General features: G+C 54.9%; 1 protein-coding gene across 1 annotated transcript in view; it reads right to left on the reverse strand.

The window, feature by feature from the left end:
• Positions 1–3,479: 3,479 nt before the first annotated feature.
• LMX1A (LIM homeobox transcription factor 1 alpha) overlaps positions 3,480–12,240 on the reverse strand; it is a 44,489-nt gene continuing 35,728 nt past the window's right edge. Inside the window, exons 4-9 of the mRNA XM_071751390.1 lie at positions 11,225–11,457; positions 6,750–6,919; positions 6,566–6,643; positions 6,384–6,453; positions 6,094–6,264; positions 3,480–5,410 (exon numbers count right to left, since the gene is read on the reverse strand). Coding sequence (XP_071607491.1) covers positions 5,250–5,410; positions 6,094–6,264; positions 6,384–6,453; positions 6,566–6,643; positions 6,750–6,919; positions 11,225–11,457 — 883 coding nt within the window. The 3' untranslated portion in view covers positions 3,480–5,249. The remainder of the gene's footprint in view (positions 5,411–6,093; positions 6,265–6,383; positions 6,454–6,565; positions 6,644–6,749; positions 6,920–11,224; positions 11,458–12,240) is intronic.

Raw genomic sequence — 12,240 nt, forward strand, 5'->3', positions numbered from 1 at the left:
ATTTCACTCTGGGAAGGTGACAGAAGGAACCAAAGCTTTGGTCTCTTTCCACCAGAAAACAGAATTTGCTATCCCCCAATGTCCAGTTCCAGGGAAAGACCCTGCCTGTGGCTTCCCTGGGATTCACCCAAGATGTGTGGGAAGACAACTCACCAACGTGGGTACATAAGAAACTCTCCTACTGGTTTTTAAAATATTTTACCACGTGCCCACATCACAGAAGGAATGAACCCAAACTCCCCGTGCAGGAAGGAGCTGGGGAGGTGCCTGTGTGCCACTCTCTCCTCACTGCACCAACCTCTTCTTGGCTACAAATTTCTCTGTTTTGGGGTCTCTCAGGGCTCACATCTCAGCTGTCAAGAGCCAGCACATCCCCACTGGCTGCAATGACACCTGGAGCAAGGAAAGGACCCAACCCTTCAACTAGAGGTGGTTTTCCTGGGCAGGATGTGCCACCGAGCTGACATTTCCAGGGCAGTTGTTTGCACTACAGCTCTCCCACAAATTCCTGAAGATCCCATCAAGATGTGAACCTCCAGATGCCAAGCCAGCCAGTTTTGGCCAAAACCACTTTGAGTTTCCAGTCTGCATCTGCCACAAGCTCCTGCACCATCCATTCACAGAGGAGGAGTTCATTAACTTAATATCACTCAGAGCCAGCTCCTTCCTGGCTATCAGCATCATCTCATCAGTGTCCTCAACTGCAAAGTAATCTCTGGTTTGATCTCTCCTTGGCCACGGGGCAGGGCCCAAAGAGAGGGGGCTTTGTTTTGAGGCACATGAAGGTCAAATCCCAACCTTCCCCTGGCACTGCCCTTGCCTCAGAGACCAAGACAGAGCTGTTTCCATGTCAGACCTTGCTCCTTTTGGCCAGAAGATATCATTTGCTGAGGACTGATAGGGCTGAGGACAAGCTCAGAGGTGAAGCACAACATGGCAAAGCAGCACCAGGAAAATGCATCCCAGGGGGAGCAGCCCTGGACACAGCAACCCACCCCCCCCAGCACCCACCCAGGGGCACCCAGCACCCACCCAGCCTGGCAAGGACTCATCTGCCCTGGGGTGACTCCATCACCTGCAGAAAACAAGGCCCAGCCAGCTGTGCTTTGGCAGGATCCAGCCCCACTCTGGAATAAGGCACCACAGAACATGAAACCCACACCTGCAAGCTGGGCTTGGGTTTGGGCTGGGCCAACTTGCAGAAGGACAGGTTTAAGATCATGAATGGTACTGGTTTAACTAGGTAAAGAACCCCCCCCTTCCTCAATACTGATCCTTTCCCCAAATTACATACCATATAGGTAATAATTTCATACATCCACACACAGATACCTGGAGATACTGCTATTAGAGGATGTCATTGCATTTCTGCAATATTTTAAAAGCAGGCAACCAGTCTGGAGGAGATGGGTATTTATGGGGGTTTTATTTTGGGGGGAAGCAATTTGGTAAGTGTAAATTAATAGTTAGGCTGATGGAAAGCCAGGCTGAGGGAGGTAGTTTTCAAATAGAAGATTGCTGTGGGTGGGGAAGATGAACCTTTTATCTTTGAAAGAATTTTTTTAAATCTTTACACGATTTTTTTTTTAACCAGCATCCAAGTGAGGGGAATTTTTAAGGCAATTTTAATAACCATTAGTGGAAACACCAATTTTTCTAATGCAAGCCTGGGTGGTGTTAACCCAGCAATTACCTCCAGCTGGATTCTACAAGTCAGGCTCACAGCAGCTCCCTGGGGCTCAGCAGCTCCTCCACACCCCACATATTCCCCCCCTTCCCCAAATATGTCCCTTTTTAGTGCACACCCCCACCTCCAGCCCCAGGGAGGAATCAGCCTCATGCCAGCCCAGGTCCCTTCTACTCCCCCAGCACCAGTCAGTGCTTCCCTACGACCCCCAAACCCACAGAGAGGCCTCCAGCCATCATTTTTAAATGAGATTTCCATGAAAGAGATGAGCAGTAGAAGAAGAGCATGAGCAAAATAAGCCAGATTTGGACAACCCAGCCATGCCAGAAGAGGTCCAACCCTTTTCCCTGCTGCTGTGGAGCCCTCCTGTACCCAAATCTTGAGCTAAAAAGCAGGATTTTACCTTGTCATCCACCCAGGATGCTGGGTTTGGAGACAAAGAGCTGAAAAACTCTGTTTAGCCAACATCACAAGTACTAGTAAGAGGTATCACCCTTAAGTTTTGCAAGAGTAAAGCACACACAAACACCACAGGATGTCTCTACAGAGACACCCCCTGAGAAGCAATTCCCTCTTAGAAAGAATAATAACTCCAGAAACACAGCAAAACTTGTGGATAAACACCTACCTGAGTGCCCTGCAGGAGTCCATCTCAGAACAGACCAGAAATCCTCCAAAGCCTCATCCTCCAACCTCCTCCCAAAGCCAGGCACCCTCTGCATCCTGCTTTTATAGGGCTGCACCCTCCCTCCCAGACCCCTTCACCTGCTGACTCCCTAATTAATGACACTGCTCATCAGCAAACAGGCACAGCTGAGATGAATCTGATGGAAGAAAAGAGTTGGTAACTCAACACAGCTGATTGCATTCTCCACTAAAAACCTTCTCCTACGTTGGACGTTTCTCCAGCCCCTTTTCAGGGTTTTTCCAGCACATGTCTGGGGCAAAAATGGGCAGAGAAGGGCTCAGGGATGTTTCATAATCCAAAGGTTATTGTTGAATGTGCAGTAATTAAAAATAAGTCTTCATTTTGGGGACCAAGGGGAAACACTCAGCTGCAGGATGACCAAGAGCACAGTGCTGGACTGTTTGGGTCAGGCCCAGCTCCCTGTCCCAAGCTGTGACTGGGGAACTGGAACAAACTGGACATTGCTGGGCTGGGGGCTCAGCAGCAGTTGTCACTCACAGGGTCAGGTGCCACCTGCTTCTGGCCTGAAATGGAGCAAAACCCCAAAACAACCCAAGAAATCCAGTCTGTTCCTAGGGAACTCGCAAAATAAACCCCCCAATATTTCCTCCTGCAGACATGCCATGTTGCAATATTTTTTTTTCCTGCAGGTTGGATTTTGAAAGCATTTTATAGCCCAAGGACAGCAAAGCAGTGGCTGATGCAGGGCAGGAGGGAGAACCCTTCGAACACCTCAGACACTGAGCTGGGGATCCCCAGCCCCAATCTGCAGCAATAGCACTTTATTTGTGGAACCTCTGCATGTCAGGGAGGTGTGAGGAGAGCAGCTCCTGGTGGGAAATACTCACCTCTGTCTTTTAGGCAGTCTGAACACGGAGATGCCCACGGCCACGTCGTGAGGAGGAGGTGGGGACCAGTTTAGTCCCAGCCCAGAGAATGATTGACAGAAAAACCCCAAGCAGCAGAAGCTTCACTCATGGTCTCACCATACCCCACCCAACTCATTGTTGACTTTGGAGTTTTTTTCCCTTTCCTCTCCGAGTCAACAGGACACCCCATGCAAGAAGAGACCAAGCTTTTTTTTTTTTTTTTTTTTCCCAGAGATTTTTTTTTTTTTCTTTTTTTTTTTTTTTTTTAATTTCATCTTGGTCTGCAATTTCTGCCAGTGTGTCAGCATCTCCTGCCAGGCCAGCCATCTCCAGCCCCTGCCACACACTGAGTGTCAGATCCCACGGCCAACGCTCTGAGCCTGGCAGTCACTCACACGTCCTCTTTACAGGTTGTCACTCACATCACGTGTGAACAGCAGCACAAAAGGACACCACGCATGAAAACGAGAGTGGGGATGAGGGCTGAGGGTCAGCTGAAGGCTCCACCCTAAGGAGAACATTCCCCAGGTTCCCAAAGCTCCCGCAGGGATGAAGCGGAGCACGGGGTGGGAAACGCGGGGCTCTCCCTCCCTTCTCCTGAGGAGTGGCCAGAGGGATTCTGGTGTTTTCCAGAGCCAGGACAGCAGCTCCCACTGGTCTAGCTGTCCCGTATGGCTGGTGCAGACAGGCCGGGAGGGAGAAAGGTGCTGCAGAGAAGCAGAGCTGAGTCCTGCTGGGTCGGGATGTCCACCAGCTCCAGCAGCATCATCCACCCCACACCAACCTCCTGGGCACCTCCAGCAGTGGGGACAGGACCTGGGCAGCCTCCTGTCCCTGTTCTGGTGGTCTGCTGGTGGAGGAGCAGGTCCCCGGAGCCAGTCCAGCTTTGGGTTCCAACTGCACCTCAAAACCAGGGGGGCAACCTGAGAGCACCAAAAGCAACCAACCCCAAAACCCAAACCTATCTCCCAAAAACGAACTGATGTTCCTTCCCTGCCACTGGGACCGTCCTGCAACCTAAATGCAACGTCTATAAAAAGTAAAATCATTTCCTCTTATAACTTAAGTGCACTGAGCATCTCCTTAAATATGGTTCACGCTGAAAATAAAGTTACTTTTGCTGTACAGTAAATTTCTGAATAGACTTCGAAATAAACTTTGTTGATAGAATCTGGCAGGCAGGGCCATGCAGTGCAGCACCCACAGCCACCCAGCTCACCACACACACACACACACACACACATACACCCCCACACCCCCAGGGATGATGCTGGGGGTTCCTAGCTTCCTATATTCACACGGGAACACCTATCTTCAAAAAAAAAAAAAAAAAATCCCTGTGTTTCAACAGCGAGCGCTCGAGGCCGGTGGAGGGAACAGAGGGAGAACCCCGCAGCAAAGTTTTCCCAGTGTTGCCCCAAAGCCTTGGTCAGCTTTCCAAATTTCAAAGCCTGGATGATGCTGTGGGTTCCCCCTGCCCACACCCCATGAAGATCAAGCAGTTTGCTCTTCCTGCCACTGGGAACACAGGTGGTCCAGATGGGAGACAGCCCTGGGATGGGGGATGTGGCCCCGGGATGAGGGATACAGCCCCGGGATGGGGGATGTGGGACCCAGGATGGGGGATGTGGGACCCAGGATGGGGGATGTGGGACCCAGGATGGGGGATGTGGCCCCGGGATGCTCCTGCAGGAAGGGTTTCTCCCTCCCCTGGGCTTTTTCCCCCTGCTGAAACAAGAACTTTGGTTCCTCGTTTGAAATTTGAAAACCTATCAGCCGGCTGCTAAACCCACTCCTGTCCCTAATCCTAGGCTCCTAAGAGAAACATGAAACTATGCAACCCATAACTTAACTCGCTCCTTGGGAATCCCAAGCTACAACACCTTGTCTGACAGCATCCCAGCAGTGTTCCTTCCCCCCCTCCCTCCCACCCCGGGGGCTCTGCAGCCCCTCCTGAGGCAGCGTTTGCTGCATCGCCTGCCCCGTGCCAGGAACCAGGCCGTGCTCAGGAGGTGAAGTAGGAGTTCTGCATGGAGTAGAGGTGGTCGATGGGGTTCCCCACTCGTGCCTGGAGTGGCCCTGCATCTGCTGTGGCGAGGAAGCAGTCGCCCAGGTTGCTCAGTGAGGTATCGTCACTATCCAAGTCGTGGAAGAGGGGCTCAGCACCTTGGGAAGCAGGGAATCAGTTTCAGAACTTGCTCTGACACCTTGAAAGTGTGGGGGTACCCCCAGCTTTTCACAGGATGGGTTGGGTTGGAAGGGACTTCAAAGCTCATCCAGTTCCAACCCCTCTGCTGTGGACAGGGACACCTCCCACAGCCCAGGTTGCTCCAAACCCCATCCAACCTGGACTGGGATGGGGCAGCCACAGCTTCCCTGGGCAACCTGTGCCAGGGTCTCACCACCCTCACAGGAAAGAATTTCTTCCAAATGTCTCCTCTAAATCACCCCTCCTTTAGTCTGAAACCATTCTCCCTCATCCCATCACTCCAGGCCCTGATAAAAAGTCCCTCCCCACCTTTCCTGGAGCCCCTTCAGCTACTGGGGCTCGCCAGAGCTTTTTCTTCTCCAGGCTGAAGAGCCCCAGCTCTCTCAGCTTGTCTCCATAGCAGAGGTGCTCCAGCTCTCTGAACATCTTTGTGGCCCACCTCTGGAACTCTATGTCCTTCTTTTGTTGATTTTTGGGTTTGGTTTTTTTTTGTTTTTTTTTTTTCCATGTAAGGATTTAGGGAAGAGAGAACTGCTCTCTTCCCAGAAACTGCTGCATCCCTCACACAGCCCCCACCTCCCCAGCCCACCATGGCCCATTTATCTCTTAGATGGAGGGAAGGCAGAGCTCAGAGCCTTACCATAGGGGTGCATGTGGTCTCCAGGCATCTGTGGTGGGGTGAGCCCTTGCCTGAAGGGGTCAGAGCCGTAGACACTTTGCTCCATGCCCAGCAGCCCCTGGGGTGGGGGCAGAGCGTTGTAGGGGTTCAGCATCCCCTCCAGCCCTGTGCTGCTGCCTCCGTTTGTCTGGGCTGGAAGATAAGAAGAAGCCACAGGTGCCGTGGAACTGCTGCTTTTTTAGGGGGACCAGGTCCCTCGGGAAGCCTGGAGAGGGAGGGTGAAGAGGGGGATCCTGAGGGTGGGGAGGTACCTGAGCTCAGGCGCTGTGTGTTTTGCTGATCCTGCTGCTGCTGCTGCTGCCTCCTGGCGAGCTTCTTCATCTGGGCAAGAAGAAAGGGGAAAAAAATGGGCTGAAACCATCCATCCCCCAGCTAGAGGGAGGAGGGAAGGGATGCTTTGGTCACCAGTGCTGGGCTATCCCCCTGCACCCACCTTTGCTCGCTGGTTCTGGAACCAGACCTGCACCACACGGACGCTCAGCCCCGTCTCAGCTGCCAGCGTCTCCCGCACCTTGGAGAGAGGAACAAGAGAGGTGTCACAGCCTGCTGGCCTTGCCCAGTGTCCAGGACATCCCTGGGGACTGGAGGCAGCTGAGCCTGGGCTCTTCTCCCTGTACCTTCCTGCAGGGCTTGGAGGAGACCTCGAAGGATGCCTTGAACGCCCTCCTCTGCTGCGTGGTCAGGATTGTCCGGGGTCTTTTGGGCCTCTTGTGATCCTTCCCATCCTCAGCACCCTTCCCCGAGGCCTGGCCCAGTTTGCAGATGCTGTCCTCATCCTCGCTTTTGCCTGCAGGGTAGGGGAAAGCAAAGCATGTACTTTAGAGATGAAGGGCCAGGTATGTTGTTTTCCAGCCTGTCCAGAATAAAGTGGGGGACTTAAGATTGTGTTGGCGAGGATCTTCTGGTGAAAGGGGTTTGTCTAGCCTTGTGTCTAGCTTAAAGCTCCCCCAGCTCAAGGCCATGGCTTGAAGGTCCTATGGCTGCATGCCCTTGTAAAAAAGGAGCAACTTTCCCCCTGTATTTCCCCCTTTATGGAGAGATTTAAATCTCCCTGGACAGGAGCCCAAGCTGCTCCAAGCTTCACCCCTCAGGTACTCGCTGCTCCATGGCATTCCCAGGCACTGGGATGTATCTCCTGGCTGCTCTCCACTGCTTGGGGCCATGGGGGACACAAGGTGCTCCAGGAAAGCAGGCAGCACGTCCCTGCCTCTTACCAGCCCTTCCAGTTTACCGCATCCCACCCGTGTCGATGCCCTCGCTTGCTCAGGCGGTGTGGGAGGGCTGTAATGTGAAGGTTTGACAGCACAGATCCTTCCCTCTCACGAGCCGTAAATCACCACAGCCTCTTCCCAGAAAGCTCCCCCAGCATCCTCTGGGGAATCGATGGGGGAGCTGAGGTGCTGGTTCGATGCAGGTTGCTTGGCCTGAGTCCCATTGCAGGGCTGCTGCATCTCCGGGAGGTGGAGATGGACCGGGGGGTCACAAGCCTGGCCCAGAGGCTCGTGGCTAAAGCAGGTCAAATCATGTCCCCTGACAAGAGCTAATCATGGGTCACACACGTCTGAAAAACATAAAATCAGGAGCAGCCCAGTTGGGAAAGACAGGAGTGGATCCCTGGGGTGAGGCAAGGATCCCAGAGGAGGAGCGAGGATGCTCTCGGGCACCAGTGACCTCTTCCCTCTGCACTGCTGGGTTCCCTCCTGGGCTCATCACCTGGGCTCACCAGCATGCATGGAGACCTGAGCTGTGGGGAGGGCTGGGACAGGAGGGGTCTCCACACTGGTGGTCCCCAAACAGCCCCGAGCTGAGTGCTGGCCCCTGGGAGCCAGAGCCTTGCTGCTGCTGGTGCTGCCAGCTCCCTGCTTGCCTGTGGCACACCCAGAGCAGCAGCAGCAAGAGAAAAGTGCTGGTTTTCTGGCACGGCTCAGTGTGAGGGGTGTGTAACACACACGGTAAGGTCTGAGAGCCCTTGTGCTAGGTATCACCAGGGTGTGGAGTCTCTGATGGCTAAAGGGGTTGGGCAGCAGCCATTGCTGCCTCCTCCTCGGTGCCAGCACAAGCAGGGTCTCTGCTCTGCCCAGCTGCCAGCTTTCCTGGAACCTGAAGGAGTTAAATTTTGGTGGAAGGGCAGAAGGTTTTACAAATATTAGGGGGAGGACCGAAAACCAATGAACGGGGACATTTTGGTCCCTAAAACCCTTTGCACCCCAACACGAGGTGACCACCCCAAGCCCCTCCAGAGCCCAGCAGGGGGGGATGGACTCATTGAGCGAATGATGCTCAAAACCCACACCAAGGGGGACAACCCACTCAGAGCAGCCCCCCCCCCCTTCGCCCCCTCCTCCACCCCCCCAACACCTGCTCCCCAAATCCCTCCCAGTGTCAAAGGGAAAGAAGGGAAAGCGAAGCCGGATTTGGCGGGGTATTACTTTTAATTAACTCTCCCTTTCAAGCCTTTCCCCACCGAGGAAGGGGGGGCGGGGGGGGAAGAAATTAATGAGTGTCTGGGGCTGCCCCTGACGTCACCTGGGAAGGGGCCGGGGCGCTGGATATTGTGTGTGCCGTGCCCTCGGTCCGACCCGCAGAGCCCGCATCCCGCCGCCGGGGCCGGGACATTCCTCCTCGCTCGGGAGGATTTAGGGAGAGGAGAAACGTTAGGACGCTTTTAATTGGAAAACGGGGTCCTCTTTCAGAGGGGCTTGTTTACTTAGGCTGGGGCGGCGGGGGCTCGGGGGAGGCAGTAATTGAAGCGAGGGTTTGGGAGATTACGGGCAACATATGGCTGGCTTTTTATCTGGGCTTTCTCATAAAGTGGCCCTTGGTTGGGGGGGGGAAGAAGGGAGGAGGGGAGGGGGCTTCAAAGCAGGCTGGGCAAGCACATCCAGGCTGCTGGTGAAGGGCACTGGGGAGCGGTGGCAGAGCAGGGACCCCCCTTGCACCCCCGGAGTGGTGGGGAGGGGAGGGGAGGGGGTGTCCCCCAGGAGTGCAGCAGGAGGGGGCAAAGACCCTGAGCATCCACCTGGGCTGGTCCCTCCTGTGGGCCACGCAATAAGCTGCTGGTGGCCACCAAAAGCAGGCAGGGATGGCCAGGGAGCCATCTATGGGGTCTGTGGGGAAATGGGAAGGGCCAGGACCTCCCGGGCCAGGGGCTGCCAGGGGATGCCAAGGGCTTCAGGTCGAGTTTCCAACCAGCAAAGGGGCTGCTGTGCCCTTTTGACTTCCACGCTATATCCCCTAGGTCTCAGCTGGAGTTTCCACTGAAATAAGTATTTCCCCTGGAGGTTTTTGCTCGTTCAAGCTCTTGGTTTGGCCCCGGCCCCTGGCAGCAGGGCTGGACCACGGGCTGATGAGTCGCTGGGGAGGAAAAGCTCCCCAACCTTTCTCAAACTGCCCTTTTCCCCCACTAGGACTAAGCCCAAACCTCTGTGGCTGATTCACTTATTTTCCTGTATGATTGTCTCCTCATTGGTTCCTATTTTAAATGAACGAGCTTGCACATCCCAGAAAGAAAAAAATAGTAATTCCTCAATGAATTAAGGACTTTCCCAGGGCTAAAGCCAGAGCCAGCGCCAGCATGGCTGCTCTCCTGCCTCTCCAGCTCCTCCAGCCCTGGACCATCACTCACCAGCTGCCTTCAGTCACCTCCTCCCATGGCCTCACTCTTTATTTTTTAAATATCATCACCGTGATTTGGGGGGAGGATTTTTTTCTTTGGAGCAAGCAGGGTTGCACAGCTTGGACAGAGACAGCTGCAGGCAGGGCTGCAAAGCGGCCAGGCTCTCACTACAGAGGAGCATGATATTAAAACCACAAATTTTGGGGCAATTTTTGCTACATCCCCATCAAAACCACCCCCCATGCACCTTCTCCCAGCTGCAGCATCATCTACACATGACAGAGCTTGGCTTTGCCATACCCATGACCTCACTTCTTAACAGCCTCCTCCTAAAGGGGCTCACAATGCTGATTTCTGTGCTTATTTTTTCTTTTTTCTTTTCCTTTTCTTTTTAAATCCAGTGCTTTGCTCCAGCAGGGAAAAGACAGGCCCCTCCAGCTTGCCAGCAGCCTTTTTTGGAGCATAGCATTTTGAAGGTAAATCCTGCTCTCCCCAAAGCAGATCTTTCCCTGGTGAGGGTTTTTCAGAGCCAAGTGACCCACAGGCAGGGTGCAAGGAGTTGGGACTCAGCAGGGACAGCATTAACGTGGAGGTTTCTGCTCACAGGTCATTTCCTGGGCTTCCTTACTAAATTTGTCTTCCTGGGAAACGTTCAGATTTGATTTGCATATTCTAATGCTGATCTGATGCTCTGGGCGAGCTCACCCAGCACTGACACCCTGGCTCACCCAGCCCTCTGCCCACTCATCCCCAGCCATGGTGCCACATCTCCTGCAGCCCCTCTTGCCACCACAGTGTCCCTGCAGTGTCACCATGCTGGCTCTGGCCACCAACCACCCGGGAAGCCTCTGGGGACACAGAATGTGGCGGGTCCCCACTGCCAGCTCACGTTTTAGCTCCGTGCCTCAGTTTCCCCTCGGTATCAGGAAGGGTGGCTGCAGCAGAAGCAGCTCCCTGCTGTCACCCGACCTCAGCAGAGCTGCAAGCAGGGACAGTGAGGCAGCAGGGAGCGGCACGGAAGGTTCAGCTCAAGGCAGTCAGTGGGATGCCTGGGACTGCGATTTTTTTTTTTAGTTCTTTTAGGAAGAAAATTCTCACCGACAGCGTACTGACACCCAGAGCAGCTCCTCCCATTTCCCGGCGTGAGGGAGTGGGAGATGTCACCCTCGGCCAGCACAGCTCTCCCTGCAGCTCCTGGGGAGGGAGGATGCTCATCCCTCGGGATGCTGCTGCCCCGCAGAGCACAAACCCCCAGAGCAAGCAGGCGGGATGCTCCCCAGCCCATCCTCAGCCCATCCCGCACCCCGGGACTGCACAAACAGCTCCACCACCGAGTCGGGAAATGCTCGCCGAGTTTTTTTCCCCTCCGGACCGAGGGGGCAGCGAATCTCAACCTCTCCTCCAGCCCCCACCGCGTTCGCAGGGGCCTCGGAGCGGGACCAGCCGGGGAGACGCTGGGCGCGGGCGGCCCCTTACCAGAATCCGACAGAGCCGGGCTCACCAAGCTCAGCAGCTCCCGCTCCTTCTCGTAGTCGCCCTTACAGAGGAGCTGCCCTTCCTTCAGCACGAACTCGTCCCCTTTCTGCAGCCGCCGCTCGCAGACGCAGCAGCAGAAGCAGCGCAGGTGGTAAACGCTCTGCTGGGCCCGCATCACCAGCTCGCTGGGGGCGATGGCTGCCAGGCACCCCGCACACTTCACAGCAAACAGCCTGGGGGGACAAGAAGAGGAGAACCGGCTGGGACACCCGGCAGCACCCGGCGGGTGGCACCGCCCTGGGTACGAGGGATGGAGATGGAGCAGCTCTGCTATGGGAGAGCTGGGGTGGCTCAGGCTGGAGGGAAGGAGGCTCCAGGGAGACCTCTGTGTGGCCTTTCCAGTGTCTGAAGGGGCTACAGGAAAGCTGGGGAGGGACTGCTGACATGGGGGAATGGATTCAAACTAGAGGAGGGGAGATTTAGGTTGGATGTTAGGAAATTCCTCCCCATGAGGGTGGTGAGACCCTGGCACAGGTTGCCCAGAGAGGTGGTGGAAGCCCCATCCATCCCTGGAAGTTCCTAAAGCCAGGCTGGATGGGGCTCAGAGCAACCTGAGCTGGTGGGAGGTGTCCCTGCCCATGGCAGGGAACTAAATGATCTTGAAAGTCTCCCCCAACCCTGAAAATTCCATGATTCTATGGAATGGAATGGGGAGGGGGTATCAGCACGGGGTCACTGTCACCACTCTGGTGCTGGCACCCTGCAGTGAAAGGACACGTGCTGCAAGCTTGCCCTGTGCCAACAAGGGATGTTCTGGGGGTCAACTTGGTTGACATGTCAGCATGAATGTGGTCACAGGATAAAGACCCCCGTGTACGGATGCTCCAGGTGAAAGGCAAACAGGCAGCAAACCCAACTACCACCCCCAGAGGACACGGGACACACCACAGCTACATGACTCTGATCAAGCCAACACTACACGGCCACCTCCCTCCAGCTCACACCCAGATACAAGG

Source organism: Heliangelus exortis, chromosome 8 (genome assembly GCF_036169615.1).
Source record: "Heliangelus exortis chromosome 8, bHelExo1.hap1, whole genome shotgun sequence".
NCBI lineage: Eukaryota > Metazoa > Chordata > Aves > Apodiformes > Trochilidae > Heliangelus > Heliangelus exortis.